We start from the raw sequence: 14,527 nt of genomic DNA, 5'->3' as shown, positions 1-14,527 counted from the left end.
GTATGTTTAACCATTAGTTATAGGAAAAATAATAAGTGAAAAACAAAATGGCCGCTGTGTGAGTAACTGAAGACTTCCGGACAATTTAAATATGATATTTAGATATGTTTTTACCCTGGAAAGATGCCTTAGAGTATTGGTAGGGTGCTCGTAAACACCCTGTATTATTGAAAATTTTTTTTTCTTTGGCAGGCGTCCAGACGACACCCACTTCGTAACCGTCGACATGGAGTTGGACGACCTTGACCTAGACTCAGGTCCCGCCGGGGTCATCGACCCCAGAGGTCACCGACCCCGTCGCAAACGGCGGAAACGCAAACAGCTGACCGACCACCACAAACGCAAACAGCTGACTGACCGACAGCTGATGTACGCGCATGCGCGCGAGGCCGCAGCCAAGTAAGGTAGTTGACCCGGATGACCTTCCCAAACGCGCCAAGTGGACTATCATCATAACAGCTGGGTTTCTGCTCTTCACGTGTATGCTGTTGGTGGGGATAACGCTAAGGATGGCGCCGATTATCGATCAGATGGGTAAGCAAATTTATTAATTGATTAAAGAAAGAGTGAAAATTTGTTTTATCAATAAATATTTAGCATGAATAACTGGTGACACCCTGGGTTGGAGAACTCGCTCATGAGCTGTTGTATTATAATCTTTGAAAATCACAACTTTTAATCATACAGAGTTGATGAAAATATTATGGAAACAGCTAATTATTTCTTTCACAAAAATAACTTGACAGTAGGTTTCATTCGTTTTCTTCAAAACTGAAGAAAAAATCTTGTAGGCACCAACTGTTTCTTGTATTATGTTTTGTTTTTTTATCATAGAATAATTATTGTGTGTTACTAACTTTTATCTAATTTCATCATCTACCAATCTACAAAATTATATTTTCCACTAATCTTTATTCCACTATCTTTCCACTATGTAAATTCCACTAATCTTTATTGTTCTTAGTTTGGTTTAATTTCTTAGTTTATATTGAATAAATATATTACTGAAACTTAGGTCTACGCACAGGTTTCACCTTGTAGGCAACTCCTTAAACATAGATGGACAAAAAAAATATACTGCAGTTTTGGGATTATTTTATATATTCAATAGTATTTTTCTTGTATTATTATTTAGATGTTATAATATCATATTATTATAATTGTGTATGTTTTTGAGAAATAATTTGAATTTGAAAAATTACTATTCAAACATTACTCTGTCGCTTCAAAAACTTTGACCCTCAAATGAATCCAAATTAATTTTTTAAATGAGAAGGTGGTAATGTAATACATGATTTCGATACAGAGAGTTCCAAGAGAAAATGAATGGCGAAAACCACTCATTGATATCTCAATCTGGATCAGCTTGTTGATGTAAAATTTGTAAATTATGTTGTATATTAACCAGGCGAAATCATGTGTCAGCACATGAAGGACTGTCTGTGTGATAGCTCCCAAATATCATCATCTGATCTTATGGATGAATAAAAAAACTGAATGTACTTGAAATACTAAAAAATATCATAATCGAGCATACAAGCCTCAATAATGGTTTTAATTTTCCAAAAAAAAACTGTTAGATCATATATACTGGAGCATGCAATACCCATTTGATATTACCTAAAAATTGAGTTCATAATTATTTTTTTAAGAATTATATTTTTGTCAAAGAAATATTGTTTATTCTATTTGTTTACTGAATGTAGCCTACTTGAAATACTGAAAATTATCAGAATTGAGCATTCAAGCCTCAATAATGGTTTTGATTTTCCAACAAGAACTGTTAGATCATATACTGGAGCATGCAATACCCATTTGATATCTCCTAAAAATTGTGTTCATAATTATTATGTTTTGATAATTATATTTTTTGTGAAGAAATTGTTTTATTCTATTTGTTTGCAGTGGCTACTGAATGTAGCCTACTTGAAATACTAAAAATTATCAGAAACGAGCATTCAAGCCTCAATAATGGTTATAATTTTCCAACAAGAACTGTTAGATCATATACTGGAGCATGCAATACCCATTTGATATCTCCTAAAAATTGTGTTCATAATTATGTTTTGAGAATTATATTTTGTGAAAGAAATTGTTTATTCTATTTGTTGTTTGCAGTGCGAAACCAAAACGAAGAGCTGATGAACTCTTTGAATAGACAAGATTTCAACGATTCAATTCTTATGGCATGATGATGGCCTATCATTTGTCTCTTATCAGGTAATATTTCAACCGATTTCAATAAATCTAATTTTGCCTTTACTATTTCCAAATTATCTAGGAATACCAAACCATTTCATTCAAATAACTCGTTATAAATAATATATGTGTAACCTTATCTAAGTTTGGGAGAGGAATAGCACAAGGTTAACTTATTTTTTCTCTCCCTATCATTTTGAAGATGTACTTATTGTATCTATCAATGAAGAATACAAAATATGGTTAAATAATAATGATACAGAATAGTTATTTGTGCAACTAGTGCGCAAAGTGACAGTTTGCTGCACCGAAAGAAACGTTTACGCCCGAGCCGTAGGCGAGGGCGGAATGGTTTCTTGAGTGCAGCAGAGGAACTTTGCGCACGTATTTCACATTAAGTTTTTCCTACAGTTACCATTGAATATGAAAAGTGGGTAATTATGGGTAAATAGCCTGAAATCCATCAAATGTTTTTCTGTGTAATTTTATTATTGATAAAAACCTTAATCCTAAAATCCTAAAGTCCTCGTTGTCCTTGGTTATAATATGTAATTAATAATTAGCGCGTTGTGCTTGGTTGCACCTCTGCTGACTATAGCAGCCACAGCAGTCACTGTTACCAACTTCATTTTGATTTTGCTGCACTGTTGCTCCATATAACCTTCTAAGAATTTTGCGTTGCCATGTTGCAAATCTGGAGTGCAGAAAAATTTTTCCCGCACTAGAGCGGAAAAGTGATTCTTTGCATTCTGTAATCAGTGCAGCAATGGCCACTTTTCAACGTAACTGTAGGAAAATATAATATACCCACTTTTAAATAGGCTAATAACATAGAGAAACAATAGCATAAGTAGATATCCCATGGTATAGGGCGTTTATGTCGCAACTTTTACTGTTATCTCAAGCCGATAGTCCACGTAGTTCTTCCTCGTGAAGCTTTATGACGCTGGTAGTCTCTCATATTCTGCCGTTCATACACTCTTACCCGGTCAAAACAGTAAAAATCGACAATAATCGACAGTAATCGGCTTGAGATAACAGTAAAAGCTGCGACATAAACACCCTATACCATGGGATATCTGCTTACGCTATTGTTTCTCTATGCTAATAGTTATTGATACTTCATTGAGGAGGTAATGAATCAAATTTAGGAAGAGAAACAATTTAAGGATAATCCTGTTGATTTTCTTTAAATCATTTATCTCAGTGGTCGCGCTGATATACGGTAAGCCATACGGTAAGCTATACGGTAGCTTAGATAAGTTGAGAACATGCGCCTGATACTTCCGTTCGAAGGGTGACCGCTTGAGCCAACACCTCTGAATATGATTTATGGGTTGTAAAATCGCTTCCCGGTGGTTCGGAACCTACCTTAAACTGTAGGTTCATTTATCTCTCATTATCATCCTCCTCCTCACCTCCTCTCTATGGTAGATAGTTACTGGGAAGGATATTTTCAATATTCTTTCCGAAGAATGGACATTGATATGTCCAAAGCTCCGCCAATTTATGTAGATGCATTACAATATTATCTTGTATAGTTATTCAAAATTGATTTTATTCATTGTACAGTTCAATAATTATTTTCTTAATTTATGTTATGTAAATTCATCTAAAACTTTGCTGTATTGTAAGCTATTGTATAAGTGTATAAGCCAGTATATATCTTAATCTACATAAATAAAGTACTCAATCAAATCAAATCACCCACGCACAAGCCTAGAGCTTCACCCTCAGAAAAAAATAAACAGACTAAATAATAATATATCACTCAAAAGAAAAGAGATTTATCAATGGTGATAAAAATAATGTAACAAAAAAATTTCTCCGTGATTTTATATATTTTCCATGATATTCATAAATACTGCTATAAATGATTCCATCAATTTCTTAAACTCTATAATCTTCCCTGACCTGTTTTATTTATTATCGAATTACATACTAACGTAGGCCGTTATCTTTGTAAAGTAATACGTATTCAATTGACTTGGATCTTAAAAATTAGTATGGCCATCTTATCCGATAAAGTAAGTAGTAGACCTATATAAAATTTAGAATATTTCTACGAATACAAATAATTACATTTTTAGGCACAGTTTATTTATCTTGGTAGCGCTTGGAGGAGAAAGAAGAATGTAGTCTACAATACATAAAAACACGTTTACAAGAGAGTTGTCAACTAAGATTTCAACAAATTTTAGCAATTTTTTGCCAATAATATTTTAATTAAATAAAAATATTAAGAAATTGTCAAAAACCACAGATTCATTGACACTTAGAAAGTCCGGTTTCGGTTGTTACACCATTGTCAATCTCTGATAAACTATCAATTTCTATCAGGTTTTTGACAATTTCTTAGTATTTTTATTCAATATGAATAATTAGGTACCACAATATCAACTTCTCAACTACACCAATAATATTTCTTAAAAAGCACAGAAGCATTCAACTTGTTTACTAAAGAATAAATTGACACTTTTTTGAAGAAAATTATTTGTGAACAAAATTTTGTTGATAGAAACGTGGCTTTAGAATATTGTACAGTAAGTATCAAATTTAGAATGTCACTGGATAGAAATACAAATACACAAAACTATAAATATGAATACAGAAAAAAAAATTCCAATGTTGTATTGAATTTTGAAAAGGCAATTAATATTATAATAAATTCAAATTGTTAAACCTCTTATATTATAGACTACAGCTACTGCAAGAGTAACAATTTTGGTTAATGATATTTGTACCTGATTCTACACAAACACAATGAAAAATTATAATAATTCTTCATGATTTCTATACAATAAATAATTGAGATTCAGAGAAAATATTCTTGTTGCCAAATTGTGCAAAATTCCTATTTCTCCATGGAAGCACATATTACTGGATAATATCGGGGACCGAGCTTCGCTCTAGAGTACAAAAGCATAAAAAATGTATTACGAAAGAAGAAATTATAATAACATTAATATAGAAATGTTCTATCTAATCACAGTTAATTGAGATTAATTCCCAGAGGAATGCAAAAATTTCCCTCACAAAGGCCCGGTTGCACAAAAGCCGGTTAAATTTTAATCCTGATTAATTTCACGTGAACCAAATCAGAGAAGACCATTCCAAAAACATGAGTTTACTGGAATTAATCACGATTGAAAATAACCCGGCTTTTTTGCAACCGGCACCAAGTACCTGATTGAATGATTACATAAGTTCAACAGCTGAGTCATAATTTTGACACAGTCCCACACACATCAGCTCGCTCACTCACTTCCATCATCAACAGGCGACAGAATAATTATTATCAGCTGTTTTTCCAAAGATGAATAATAATTATCATTTTAATGTCCTTCAGCGAGTTTTCCCATGGATGAGACGTAGTGCAATCAAAATTTCATATTATAAACCTACTATATGTTCTGAATTTCGTGAGAATCGTTAGAGCCGTTTTCGAGATCCGGTGAAATACAAACATCTAAACATCCAAACATTTAAACATATAAACAGAAATTGCTCGTTTAATGGTATAGGATACTCGAATTGACAAGTCTGCATCGACTGTGTTGTATAATATTACATATTATTAAATTGACCACACGTTGTCAGATTGAATACATCCTCTTTAATATATTGGCTTCCATGAAAATATTCAAATTTCGCATAATTTGGCAACACTGATATTTTCTCCAACCCTCAACTTATTTTATACAGAATATGAATAGATATTGAGAATTAAAATCAGTGTTCAAAGTTTGTCTTGTTTGTTCGGTGTTTGTCTTGTTGTACAATGATACTGAACCAATAAAGATGGTACGGTAGCCTACATTTACAATTCATACAAGTTTTCATAATTTTATTTATTACATTTCCATGCAGGATAAGTTATAACAAACTGTGTATTTTACAGTATAATATACATGTGTATTACAGTATCTTTTACATGTGTATATTGACAGTAATAATATTGATGTAGAGACCTATCGTTTCAATGATTCTAATTCTTGGGGTTGTGTGGCAGAGAGGACCTACAGTCCCAACTCCACCCTTAATAAAAACAATTATCCAATTATTCTTGCACCCAATTCCACACGACACTACAGTTAAACTGCTTCAATAAATATTGAATATTAAAAAAAACTCCTCAAAGTTTTCAGTCTTACAACGATTTAGTTTTGACTCTGATTTGCAGCACTTTGAGACAATGTAACGACCAGAAGACTGCCGAAAGCACGAAGAAGCAGCGCAGCAACAGGAAGTTGGGACCGCTGCTGGATGGGTGACCGCCGCCGTAGCTCGGCAAGATGGCGGCCAGAGCTATGCAGCGGATCAGTTCAAAGATGGCCGCTCTAGGGTGGTCCTCGAACATTAGACCAATCACAGTGAGCGAAACTAAAATGTAGATTACTGAGCAGAAAACTGCTGCCGGGCTCATGTTCTGAAACAAAGCCCAAACATAACAATAAATATAACAACGTGAGTAAGTGAGACAATCGATAATGCAATAAACATAATGTGTAATTAAAAAATACCGTATTAAAAAAACTTTTGTGTGGTTAATATCATTGGATAAGCTCGAAAACAGTATCAAAAATCGTAATTGAACGTGTCCAGTCTCGAAGATGTGTGCTTCAAAGATTAAAAATTCAAGATTCATTTATTGTCAGAACATTGAGAACAAATAATGTAGGCCAAAAATATCGTAATAAAAATACATTTGGTGTGGTTAATATCATTAGATGAGCTCGAAAACATTATCGACAAATCGTAATTGAACATGTCAGTCTCAAATATGTGCTTCAAAGATTCAAGATTTAAGATTACGGTAATTTATTGACAGAACATTAAAAACAAAATGTGAGACATCGTTAAAAACCATACAAGCAATAATAAGTTAAACAGGATCAATATATCGCAGGTCAAAACTACAAATTTAACAACATTATTTATAAAATAGAATTATTGTAACCTTCTACTGAAAATAATAGATTGAGAATAAAACTTGTAACTAAGTTATAAATTGACTAAATTTACTTTATAACTAAGTGATAAATTGTATTATTACTTTATTATATTATTATTTTTTGAAAAAGGTTCTATAATTATATTTTATAAATCAAAATAAGTAGCCCTGATTCTATAAATTTTAACAAGATCACAGGTCAAAAATTGCACAAAATTGGAACTGCTAGAACAGTATAAGAGAGTAAAGCTGCGTTTACACCAAAGTTATTAATATAATGTTGATAACTTAATCCCTTATAGATCCTATTAAATTCAACAGAACTTGACAAACACAGATGCTCATCATGTGTATGCTAAGTTATGTTCAATCTAATAGAATCCTCAAGGATTAAGTTATTTCTACTTTTTGTGTAGTTGAGAAGTTGATATTGTGGTAATTATTCATATTGAATGAAAAAGACTAAGAAATTGTCAAAAACCACAGATTTATTGATAAACCTGAAAGACCGGTTTCGGTTATTACACCATTGTCAATCTCTGATAAACTAAAAAAAAATCAATAAATCTGTGGTTTTAGACAATTTCTTAGTCTTTTTCATTCAAGATTAACTTATTAACATTGATGTAAACGCAGCTTCAGTTTTATTGTAAATGTTCAAAACATAATTGTCCAGTGATTCTAGGACAGCTATAGAACCTATTGGTATATCAAATCTTTATTGAATTTATATTGAAGTTCAAGGGTCTATATATGTACTAGAACCGGAGCTTAACATTTATTTGATTTAATTTTTTGATAGGGCTACTCTTAAATAAAATTTAAATAAAAATAAAAATCTATAAGTACTCTGTTTTAAATTTTTTTTACTCACAACATGTTTAGGCTATATGATGCCATCATAAATTTTATAAAAGGGTTCATAGATTTTTATTTTTATTTCCATTTTTTGATATATGTTCAAGATCAGCAGTCGATAGAGACAGAGACAAGAAATATAGATCCTTATCCTTTATCCTTATCCTCATCCTTCTTATCCTTTATCTATGATAGAGATCAGAGTTTGTAATATGTCTTGAATATTCTGATGGGCAATAAATGAAATTGAAATTGATAGACCATGTTAATGAACTGTATCAAAATATCGCCAAGATGAAAAATCATGTTTTTGGACTCAGGGGACCTTGAAACGTATAGAAAACTTGAAATTAGGGTACCTTAACTTTTTTTGGAAAGCAATACTTTCCTTACCTATGGTAATAGGGCAAGGAAAGTAAAAAGTGTCAATTTTTGAATTGTGCTCTCAAAAATAGAAAGTAAGGTTTTCAGCTACAGTACCTACTATATATAGGTTTACCGTGTGATAAGAAGTTTCACTTGTATACAATAGTATAAATTGTTACCACAAAATAGTAACTGAATGGTTCTCAAATAAAGCAATAAAATAATTCAACAATTTTCTAATTTCTAGAGAATCTACAATAAACACAATCAATAAACAGTAATGACAATCGAATTTGCAATAAGACAAAATTATTAATTTTCTGTTGTGGAGAAACCTCAAGCACACAGGTGCGGGACATGAGTGCGGTACGCGGGAACATGACGGGACGAGCGGAATATTTTCTATCATTTTTCAAGGACGGCTAAAAAATTTATACGCTTCCCACGTCATCCCATTTTAAATATGGTTCAAGAAAGTTTGAAACGTCTCAGAGAGATGGTAAAATTTGAACATGAATAGAAGATGGAGAATAGAAACTGAGAAGAAGGTAAATTGAAGAAAAAAAACTGACAAGAAAGTAAATTATTGATAGAAATTGACAAGAAAGTAAATTGACATGGAAGTAAATTGACAAGAAAGTAAATTGACATGGAAGTAAATTGAAAAGAAATTGACAAGAAAGTAAATTGATAAAGATTGACATGGAAGTAAATTGACAAGAAAGTAAATTGACATGGAAGTAAATTGAAAAGGAATTGACAAGAAAGTAAATTGATAAAGATTGACATGGAGGTAAATTGAGAATAAATATTGACAGAAATTGATAGACACTGACAAGAGAGTAAATTGAGAAGAAATTAACAAGAAAGAATTGAGAAGAAACTGACAATGTAGTAAATTGAAAAGAAATTGGCCACATATAGTAAACTGACAAAAAAATTGTTTGCGAATGAATAATAATTGTGAGTCAAAGAAAGCCAGGGAAGCCATGAAACTATTTGAAAGTAGGAACCGTAATAGGCCTAGGGTTTTTAGACTTGAAGGTTAATAAACGTTAATAATAATTAGATAAAACTTAGTTATTAATTTTGATAAATCGTTCAGAGTAATAACATTCTAGTTCATGAATAAACAGCGTTTCAATGTTTCGATTAGGCTACAGTTTCAGATGAAAAAATAATGTTGTGATATTTCCAAGGGTCAAATAAAATGTATTTTAATTGATTTTCAAAAATAATATCTTCCATTTTAAATGATACTATGACGAGAATACCTGATACATTATTTTCATTATATTATATGACATGATATTCAAATTAATATCAGTTTCAGAATAAAATAGTTATTTTTCATCCTGTAAAATAATCATGACTGTCATTCCTTGAAAAGATGGGTAACTTGATGGAAAAAATGTCACTTTCCTTTTAAAATACTCAAACCTCCGGCAGTCACGCTGTTGTAAAAAGTACAACAGTGACAGCTTTTTTGCTGCACAAAACTATTGAATGGTGTGGTGTCAGTGAATGAGTCACCTATGCATTCCAAAACTTTCCCCCCATCACTCCTCTGAGTTGCAGTATCAACCGAGCAATGGTTCAGTCTTTAGGTGCCATTTAGTAAGATCAAACTTTTTCAAGAACAGAGATCCTTTCCTTTTAAAATACTTATTTATAATAATATTATGAACTATCGAACCATCATGATACAAAATGGTAATTTGTAATGAATTGAATTAATAAAAAAATCCCAATAATCATTCACGGAATTGAGTACTGGTAAAAATACAAGTAATTATACGCTTCAACCAATAATTAAGAATTTTTCATGACTAAAAACATTGAATAATATTCAGTAGGCCTACTTTAAGATAGGTTTGAAACAGTTTCAAATATAGTTTCAGGTATAGTAGATTCATGTTAAATACTCAAGTTTCCTAAATGTTACTAGCTAAATTATAAGTCAAATTGTTGTTACAATTATTTGTTACAAAAGTAGAATATTGTAGAAAAAAAATCAATTAAATTGGAAATGAATCTCAGCTCACCGTATTAATAAATATTATAATTCATAAATAATGTATAAATCATACATTGATCAAGAATTTGCATTATTCAAAATGCAATTATAGAAATATGATTGAATTCCAATTTGAATTTTACAACTGAAAATCAAATTTCAACTGTGGTTGGTATATTTAGTCAATATTCGGTAGAGTTTATCATTGTAAATAGAGATTCAATCATGTACAGTTGTGAATAGTTTTTTAAAATCGGAGAAAACATCGTTTTTGATAGTTTATAGTTATAGTTTTCATTCTCAAAATTCAACTACATTTTACATAAAATCTAGAGTTCGATTTAAATTTGTTTCTATTCTTCATGGTAGGGGAAAAAAATATGATACAAATATTTATTAATTTATTAATAAATTTATTGAGTAGCAAAATGAACACGTAGAGGTGTTATCGATGAGATTTTGCACAAATTGAAAATGGCTCAGTAAAAATCAATAGAACTATGATAATTATTAATTGAGAAATACATTCCTTCATCATAATGTAGTCATCAACATTTTGGGAGTTTCTCCCACTATTCCCAAAATATTATGATATTTTTCAGTCAATACCCATTCAAATCTGCTATGTATTTTTGAATACTAGTGTTCACAATATATTCTAACTTTATCGAAATATTACATTTTCTAGGGTACAGTCATGTAAAATATGATAATTTGTATCAGATTTGATACATACACAGTGTGTGTATCATACGTTGATACATAATTAATGTTATAGAGCTATGCAGAAAATATTTACATAGTAAGCAATTTTAACAGTGTTTCAGACTAGAAGGAATAGCTGAAATTTGTACCAATATAATTCGTCATGGGTAGGAAGGAAGATGTGTAAAATTTGAGGATATGATTAATGTGCTAAATTGGCTAATACATAGTGATAATTTGTATTATTTTCAAATTTCTTGCGATATTTCATAATAATAATTATTATATAATATTGTAATAAATGTTGATTGTTGAATCTATGCGTGTGTGTGTGTTTATGCATTAATTTTGAATTGTTTTTTACATAAACCTATACCTGTTGAGTAGAATTTAAAACTTTTGAAAAATGTGGATACTTCAGCTGTTTTTTAGTATGGTAATTCACAGGCTTCACAGCCAAGGGCGCCATTTAGGGGGGTCAAGGGGGGTCTAGGCCCCCCCTAAAGATCAGATAAATAAAGAAAATTCGGGTCTATCTACACGAATCCTTAGAATCTCATACTGATTTAATACTTTGTTTTAACAGCAGTAGTATAATTCCTTCTACAGTATCAACAATGTAGCAAAATTGCCTTGAAAGTATGGCTACGAGTATAGAGTAATAAAGAATATATTTTTCTCTGTGATATAGTTGAGGCTTAAATATAGAATGGGTACAATTATTGATGAGGGCGCAATAAGTGAGTTATTGCATGAATTTCAACGTTGCAAGATGTCACAGTGAAAGCAAAAGAAAGGAAACAATCAGACAATCAAAAATGTATGTCCAGAGTTGGTGATAATTATGTTTCTTTAGCTTTCTAACTGAAAGCTATTTTCCAATTAGAATATGATCCCCAATGAAATAGATGAAATTGTCATTGTAAAAGAAAAATTTATCTGTTTCCATGATTTTTAAGAAATCTGTTTTAGTGTATTCCTACTTTAGGAGGAATAGCAATACTTTCCTTACCTTTGATAATAGGGCAAGGAAAGTAAAAATAGAGAGAACTGATGTTATTCTAATTGGAAATGTAAGAAATTTCTCTGGAAGCTTGTAGGGGAGTAGGAAATGATATTCTGAGAGCCAGCATTACTTACCATATGCCTAAGCATCAATTCCTGAAACCCCACGAGCACGGCAGCAAAGTGGACTATGAGGTAGACGTTACACCATGTTGCCAATTTTACATCGTATTTTATACGATGCGTCACCTGTTAACAAGAAAGGAGACATTTAGATTGAATATTCATCCCAATGCTTCAAATAATCATTGAAATCTTTCACATTAATTACTACTTGTTTTTATTAGAATTTTGGTATTTATTATTTATTCATTCATCATTTACAATCAACTAAAGGACAAAGAAACAGACTACAGTCCAAAACTTCTTTACATTCATCCCAATTTCATAAAATAAATTGTCCAAATAAAGGTTATGTGCGACTTTCCAATTCTTCACTAACTTCCACATTGAAACAAAATACAATCACTTGAAACAATTAATTTTGAATTTAGAAAGATTAAGATCGGAATTGATAACAAAACTCCTTCTACTTAACTGAAAGCTCCTTCTACTCGAAACTGAATACGGTACCGTGAGTGTATATCAATTAATTCGGTACCTATATCTACCCGTTTTAATTCAATATAGAACCAATAAATAATATAAGAATATATAATAATATAGTGAGGTCCATGTTATATAATGGCAGTGGAGAAAGATAGGAGAACAACGTTGCCGATCCTCTGTCTTGTCAATGCCATCACGGTAGCTGATACAGGTTTATTGATGTAATATTAACTGTTCATTCTTGTTTAAAATAATCAATTATATTTTCTAGAGCAAGAAATTATATTTTTCAATAATTTCATAATGAACTTACATAACTAGTAGTTCTGTGAACAGTAAACCTCGCGCTCAGTAAGTTACATTGACCTGTTGTTATGATTTCTCAAAAATTAATAAAAAATTTATCAATTTAAAATGTCTAGAAAAAATCCTAAATAAACATAGAGGTTTCTGTCCTATCGTACCGTGACGTGTCGTCCCGGAATGTGAGTGTGAACGCTGTTATCAGGTCTGGCTGCAACTTTCTACAACGTTGATGGAAAGATACATTTTCAAGATGTTCGATGTTTTTGAACGGGTAGTATTATAGTCCACTAGACAGCTGATTTATGATGAATGATTACAAAGTCTGATTTTTACGGTAATATTGGCGTTCAAAGGAGACTCTTTTTCCTTTTGTATTAACCTTGAAATTTCAAAAAACCGTATGTATAAGTCGACGTGAAACCCAAAAAGGAACATACCTGTCAAATTTCATGAAAATCTATTGCTGCGTTTTGCAGTAAATGCGGAACATATAAATAAAAATATAGACATAAATAGAAATGCAAAACCGCGTCGTCTTGAATCTTAGACCTCACTTCCCTCGATCAATAGAATATTCTGTTAATTTATTATTGATTTTACATTGTTAAAAGACCATCTGGCAACAGAGCAAAGCGAGAAAGAGATAGCGCTATCCGCTTTGTTTAACAAGGATAGCAATACCATTGCTCATCAAACACTGCCATTATAATGTGGACGTCACTATAGCATTTATAGCCCAGTCAATAAAGGTATTTTCGATCCGAAAATTAAATAAAAGCTGAATCTTATACCATCGATAGAACCCTCCCAGAGGGTCATTCTCCCAAAAGTCCCAAGAAATCCCCTCGGAGCTTTCCCCCCTAGCCACCCTCAAAGTTGAAAAATGCAGGTAATCACGGAAAATTAATTATTTCTGTAGCCATTTATCGGAAACAGTTTTATTATATGCCATTCGATTTGGCTACAGAGATAATTGATTTCCCGTGTTTACCTGCATTTTTCATGTTTTAGGGGGCTGGGGCAGAAAGCTCCAAGGGGATTTCTTGGGACTTTTGGGAGAATGACCCTCTGGGAGGGTTCTATTGATGGTGGGAAATTCAGCTTTTATTTAATTTTCGGATCGAAACTGCTTTTTTGGACCTTCATTGACTGGGCTATTAACTGTACATAAATAGGCTACCCAATATAACTGTATAAAAAAAATATAATATCGGTAATACGAAAATTTTAATATCAAAAAAGCCTTGAAGGAATCCCGTCATTGCATATATCTTCCAGAAAAATACAAATGTATAAATGATTGTTGACCGAGCGAAGTGAGGTCTAAGATTCAAGTCGATGGTTTGGCATTTCTCTTAATGTTTGAATGTTTATATGTTGCGCATTTACGGCGAAACGCGGTAATAGATTTTCATGAAATTTGACAGGTATGTTCCTTCTTAAAATGCGCTTCGACGTATATACAAGGTTTTTGGAAATTTTGCATTTCAAGGATAATATAAAAGGAA

The 14,527-nt window shown here is 31.7% G+C and overlaps 2 protein-coding genes across 4 annotated transcripts in view; one reads left to right on the top strand and one right to left on the bottom strand.

Moving 5' to 3' along the window:
- The window catches only part of LOC111046929, a 151,937-nt gene extending 144,431 nt beyond the window's left edge, over nucleotides 1-7,506 (top strand). For 2 of the 3 annotated variants that reach the window (XM_039434966.1, XM_039434967.1), the window contains 3 exons: nucleotides 193-534; nucleotides 2,119-2,220; nucleotides 6,383-6,518. In XM_039434966.1, the coding sequence (XP_039290900.1) occupies nucleotides 193-403 (211 nt within the window). In that variant the 3' untranslated portion in view covers nucleotides 404-534; nucleotides 2,119-2,220; nucleotides 6,383-6,518. Of the gene's footprint in view, nucleotides 1-192; nucleotides 535-2,118; nucleotides 2,221-6,382 lie in introns of all 3 variants that reach the window. The other variant, XM_039434965.1, reaches the window with a different exon arrangement.
- LOC111046928 (alkylglycerol monooxygenase) overlaps nucleotides 4,022-14,527 on the bottom strand; it is a 40,144-nt gene continuing 29,638 nt past the window's right edge. The window contains 2 exon segments of the mRNA XM_039434964.1: nucleotides 4,022-6,628; nucleotides 12,240-12,353. Of these exon segments, the coding sequence (XP_039290898.1) occupies nucleotides 6,350-6,628; nucleotides 12,240-12,353 (393 nt within the window). The 3' untranslated portion in view covers nucleotides 4,022-6,349.

Source organism: Nilaparvata lugens, chromosome 8 (assembly GCF_014356525.2).
Source record: "Nilaparvata lugens isolate BPH chromosome 8, ASM1435652v1, whole genome shotgun sequence".
In the NCBI taxonomy this organism is placed as follows: Eukaryota; Metazoa; Arthropoda; class Insecta; order Hemiptera; family Delphacidae; genus Nilaparvata; species Nilaparvata lugens.
This window is presented reverse-complemented; position numbering and strand designations above follow the sequence as displayed.